Source organism: Pimephales promelas, chromosome 12 (assembly GCF_988280905.1).
Source record: "Pimephales promelas chromosome 12, fPimPro1.hap1.1, whole genome shotgun sequence".
In the NCBI taxonomy this organism is placed as follows: domain Eukaryota; kingdom Metazoa; phylum Chordata; class Actinopteri; order Cypriniformes; family Leuciscidae; genus Pimephales; species Pimephales promelas.
The window spans coordinates 23,702,662-23,707,655 of record NC_142780.1 but is presented as its reverse complement, the minus strand read 5'-3'; the positions used below and the strand labels follow the sequence as shown (position 1 = coordinate 23,707,655).

General features: G+C 37.6%; 1 protein-coding gene across 1 annotated transcript; it reads right to left on the bottom strand.

The window, feature by feature from the left end:
• Window positions 1-307: 307 nt before the first annotated feature.
• Window positions 308-4,484, bottom strand: tmem79b (transmembrane protein 79b). Its single transcript, XM_039680212.2, has 5 exons — window positions 4,361-4,484; window positions 2,589-3,203; window positions 1,920-2,114; window positions 1,597-1,819; window positions 308-1,338 (listed from the first exon to the last, which is right to left on the bottom strand). Exons 2-5 carry the CDS (start codon window positions 3,190-3,192, stop codon window positions 1,143-1,145), a joined length of 1,218 nt encoding a protein of 405 aa, XP_039536146.1. The 5' UTR covers window positions 3,193-3,203; window positions 4,361-4,484; the 3' UTR covers window positions 308-1,142.
• Between the last annotated feature and the right edge of the window lie 510 nt (window positions 4,485-4,994).

Below are 4,994 nucleotides of genomic sequence, written 5' to 3'. Positions count from 1 at the left end.
TGCTAATTTTCTTCAAATTTTTTTTTTTTCTGAAGGCCTAGACTCGTTATATTAAACAAAAATACTGCATTAATAATTTAAGAAATTTATATATATATATTTCCATTGAAAAAATAACCATAAATATTGCATAAATATTAATAAATTCAATCAAATTGTCTCAAAATACTAAATTAAAAAGAATAAATATTATAGAACAAAAATCAATTGCATTGGTTTTACTGGGATGGAAGAAGTTTCATTTTTAGGCCTCCGGTCACTTCTGACCGGCAAGGCCCAGGACGCGACTCATAAATGAAGACCATCAGAGGGTTAAAAAAAATTGTTTATGAAAAAATAACGAACAGGAATTAATTCCAGCATAATACATTCATTTGCTCTAAAAATGCTTCTTATATCCTCGCAGCTTTCATTTAATTAAGTATTTTATTACAAGCTATTTTCTGTGATAACTAAAGTTATAAATTTCTATACATTATTATATATATATATATATATATATATATATTTATTTTTTTTGCAAATCTGTAAAAAAAAAAAAACCTATGTCTACACTTTGCACAAAGTAAACATCACATTGCCCTTAAATTAGTAAAGAGAGATTAAAGGGTGGCTGTAGGAAAATACAAGTTTGGGAGGGCCACTAACTTTACCACACCACACAATATTTTCGACTTGAATAAACAAACAATGCCTAACCAAATTTAAAAAAGATACATGCTTGTGGAATAAATATTTTGAATTTAGTTTTCTTCTTGTTGACATTCACATCTTAAAATAGATGAGTTTCAACCATGGAGCTTTCGGTTGGGGAAGAAGCTTATTCTACATTTGCTTTGTTCATGTTTGGCTGTACTAAAGGTAGTTCATTTTAATTTGCAGTTTAGTGTTTAAAGTTTCACTACACAACTTCTATTTATAAGTTAGTTCTAGAAAAAAACCCACATTCTCTCTCCCTCTCCACAGGAGTTCTGGCTATTTGACCCACCTGGTCATGGTATACAAGCAGTCAGGAAAGCAAAGAACAGGAGTGGAAAAATGAAATCACAGTTGGATGAAACATTCTCAGACACAAATTTAAGTTGGCTCTAAGCCAAGAGAGATCTAGTCTTTCATTTATCAGTAGCAGAGGTGTGGCTTGTTTAGCCCCAGAACCTCTGTTTAGTTTGAGGAACAGGTGTCTTTGGGATGTCTGGGGCAAAGATGGAGCCTGCGGATTCAGAGAGGAAGATGAAGTAGAGGTTGGCCACAAGCATAACCAACATGGGCAGAAACGAGAAACCAAAGCCGACTCCTCTGAAACTACTGCCACATGCGGCTGCGACCCAGTACAGCAACCTGTGATAGGCACAAAGACACACACAATCACACTTAAAAATATAATACAAATAATGTTAATACACATTGAATATCTTGGATTAAAAATCTAAAATAAACTAAGATTGGGCTGAATTTCTTTTTTAACAAACAACAAAAAGTGATAGAAGTAAATTAGTTCATTGCCAATCACTAGATATGAGAAATGTCTGAGCAAGTGTTTGCAGCCTTTTCTAAATCAGAGATTAGGTCCTGTACGTTTAAAATGGGATTCTGTACCTGCCAAAGGCAAAGACGATGGTGAGAAGAGGAATTAGTTTCAGCAGATCCTGTTTCAGGTAAGCAGCCATGACAGCCAGTTGAAGGAAGTAAAGGAGGAAGAGGGAGATGGAATCCTCCACATAGCGCTGGTGAACTTCCACCTGCTTAACTTCTCTCTCCCCTTCAAACCGTGGCTTTAAGGAGCGATACCACAGACGAGACACACCTAGTACCAACATACCTAAAAACAACAGTTTCAAATCAGCTCTGAATAAACAAATGAATGAACACAAAGATACACTATCTATCAATGTTGCATCATTTCAGTGCTTCCTGCTTACCAAGGACAATTGGTATGACTGCAAAAACAGAGCAGCGCAGTGTGTAGACCAGCCGTAGGGGCGCACTGTCTAGCAGAGGGGCATCAAAGGGCAGGAAGACGTACCCTCCCCACACCAACAAGGGGAAGATCAAAGCTGAAGTGAACATGGACGCACCCAGTTTCAGAGCATCACGATTAGATCCACCACAGTTACCTGGGAGGAAGAAAAAAATTAGACCTTACAAAGTATTGTTGCAGTTCAGTCAGAGCTGTGTGGATCACAATATTGGTACTCTCTGCTGTTTTGTGTGAAGGTACGGTCACACAAACACAATTTTGGCAGAATTTCACAGACAAAAATATTAAGTATGTAAATGTAAAAAATATATTGGTTATCCTCTTTTTTTACATTTCATTCAACACTCAAACTAACAAATTAAAAGGTTCTAAAATGGGGTTTTGCGCAGATATAGAAGAAGAACCATTTCTGGTTCCATAAAGCAAAACAAAAAGGTTCCACGGATGTTTCCGGTTCACATGGAACAATCAATGCTAATGAAGAGCCTTTTTTTAAGAATGAATATTATTCAAGGTATACAATTAACCAGTTCATGCATTCCAGGGAATTGAACTTATGACCTTGCCGTTGAACCATGTTGGTGATTTATGATTTAATGATTTAACTTACAGCAGCGTGATTTGGTTGTGACTGGCCAGTCGTGGTAATAGCCTTCTATTGGTGTTCCATGTGTCTCATGTGTCCCGAGGAAGGCGCTTCTCTCTTCTTCAGCATCTCTCCAGTGGTCTGCAGCCTCCTGCTGGCTGGTGGAGCGCAGGATGGTGACGCTGGGGCTGAAGACTCGGGCTGCGTTCTCTGGCATCATGTTTATCTCCTCCACCTCTATCTCTGAACAGGTGCTTTTCACTCCATTTCTCAGTTCAAAGTCAGAAATGCTCTCTTTCCCTGTCTCCATTTCTCTCCATTCCTCACCTGTCTTCCCCTTCTCTCCCATTCCAAAATCTTCCCTTTCGCTCTCAGTACGGCTCACTCCACCCCGGAGCGAGAAGCAATCTGATCTCATGCTCACGCTCTCTCCATCCTGGACTGGCAGAATCTGTGGTCCAGGTTTATTCTCAGGCCACTGTAGGGTACTGGGTTCCATATTTGCAGACTTGATCATTTCCTCTTCCTCTTCCGCATTGTTCTTTACATTCTTTGTTAGCTTGTCCACATCTGCTACCCATTCAGGGGTTTGGGGCACCGCTGCTGGTCCAGGAGGGCCCGTGTCCATTGTACCTGGCTCTGAATACAGAAATTCTGACAGTGAAAGAAATGGAGAAGCTGGGAACAGCATGTCTGAGCAATTTTGTAAGATTTAGAAAAAAAATCTTTTTTTTAAATCTTTTAAATCTTTTTTTTTTTTTTTTTTTTTTAAAGGTCAGCTTCTACAGGAATCAAAATGTAATGAATTGTTGGAAGAAGAAATTATTAAATGTATTCATACAGTAAAGAAGAGCAATAACTCAACCAATCAGTTAGTCTTTAAGTGTGTCCCCGGTATACCTTAGCTCATGATGCTTTTCAGAATCATGGCCCTGATAAATACTAGTTTAACCTGGACCTTAATGAATTTCTTTATTCAGCTTAACTCAAAAGAAGATGTTTTGAAGAATATTGGTAACCAAACAGGTGGGCCCCATTGGTATCCATAGTATGTTTTTCCCCATACTAAGTCAATGGGCCCCCTCAACTGTTTAGTTACACATATTCTTCAAAATATCTTCTTTTGTGTTCAGCAAAATAAATAAATTTCTACAGGTTTGGAATAGCTTGAGGGTGAGTAAATAATTGAACTACTAAAGGGTAAACTATCCCTTTAAGCTATTTCCCAGAATAAAATGCATTTTACTTGACCAAAAGAAAGACAAATCATAAAATATGTCAGTGCCATTGTTTTGTCTCAAGATTGTAAAGTAAAGTACATACAGTAATTTTTTTTCTAAGACTGTAAATAGGCTATAAAAGTCGTAAAAGGAAGTTGAGTTCCATAAACTATTAAGACTATTTATTTAGAAGGAAATTAGAACCTGTGACATTTGAGCCATAAGAATTGCTGTCACTACTTAGTTCGTAGACGAAAAACAGAAAAATTGAGCGAGGCCTCAAAACAACATGGACACATGAGCGCATAAACAGAGCGAGTTCAGAAGAACCAAACTAATAACTCTAAATGACAATACTTATTCTCAGGCTGGTATTGTCTACAGGGCACATATGATCTTCATAGTGTCCAAAAGCCTTATTTTAATAACGAGAAGTAGAAGAGTCCAAAATCAGGCCAAAGGGAGTTTTAATCGTAGGCTACGGCATGTCAAAACAGTCGAAACATTAAAAAGGGCTAGAGCGACAAGGCTTGTGGAACATTTATCACGCGAAGAAAAACTTTCAAATATGCTCACCCAAATTTCAGCGCAGGTTATTTTGCTTTCAGGATTGGTTTTCCTCTATTGAAATGAAACTCCCGAAGTGGAAGTTCAGGTGTGTCCAGGTGAAGTTTGTTAAAGGGGCAGACACTTAAAGGGGAAGTTTGTCAGTCTGGTTCTTAGTGTCATCGGTGTTGTTGCACTATCAATGAGCCTCTTTCCTATTCTTTACACATACATAATGATATATACACATACTAATGAGTTTATCAAGGCTATGTGTAAACAAAAGAGGCTCATAGTGCAACAACACCAATGACACGTTAAGAATCTGACAAACTTCCCCTTTAAGAGTCTGCACCTTTAACAAACTTTAACCAAAAACATACATTTCCTTCTAAAAGCATTTTAAGGTTGTTTGTCTTTGCAGGTTTAAGCTGGTCTCCTGGCTGAAAAGTGCCCCAAACCCCTCTAAAACCTTCAAAACAGACCAGCCTTAAACAGATCAGCTCTGTCAGGTTGGGAGGCTATAGCTAACCACCTTAAACTGGTTTATGTGTTTGACTACATTAATTCATAGCAGTATTTGCTTTAAAGATCATCTAGAGAATCAAATATGGAAGACTGATTGAGACTTTTAGGCAGATAATTTATTTAAAAATAAATTTAA

Bases quoted from the DNA above. Each gene is read 5' to 3' on its own strand.
- tmem79b (XM_039680212.2), bottom strand. From the start codon at position 3,192: ATGGACACGGGCCCTCCTGGACCAGCAGCGGTGCCCCAAACCCCTGAA. The intron at 1,820-1,919 runs GTAAGCAGGAAG...TGTTGTTTTTAG, and splicing joins AGTCATACCAATTGTCCTTG to GTATGTTGGTACTAGGTGTG. The intron at 1,339-1,596 runs GTACAGAATCCC...TGCCTATCACAG, and splicing joins ATCGTCTTTGCCTTTGGCAG to GTTGCTGTACTGGGTCGCAG.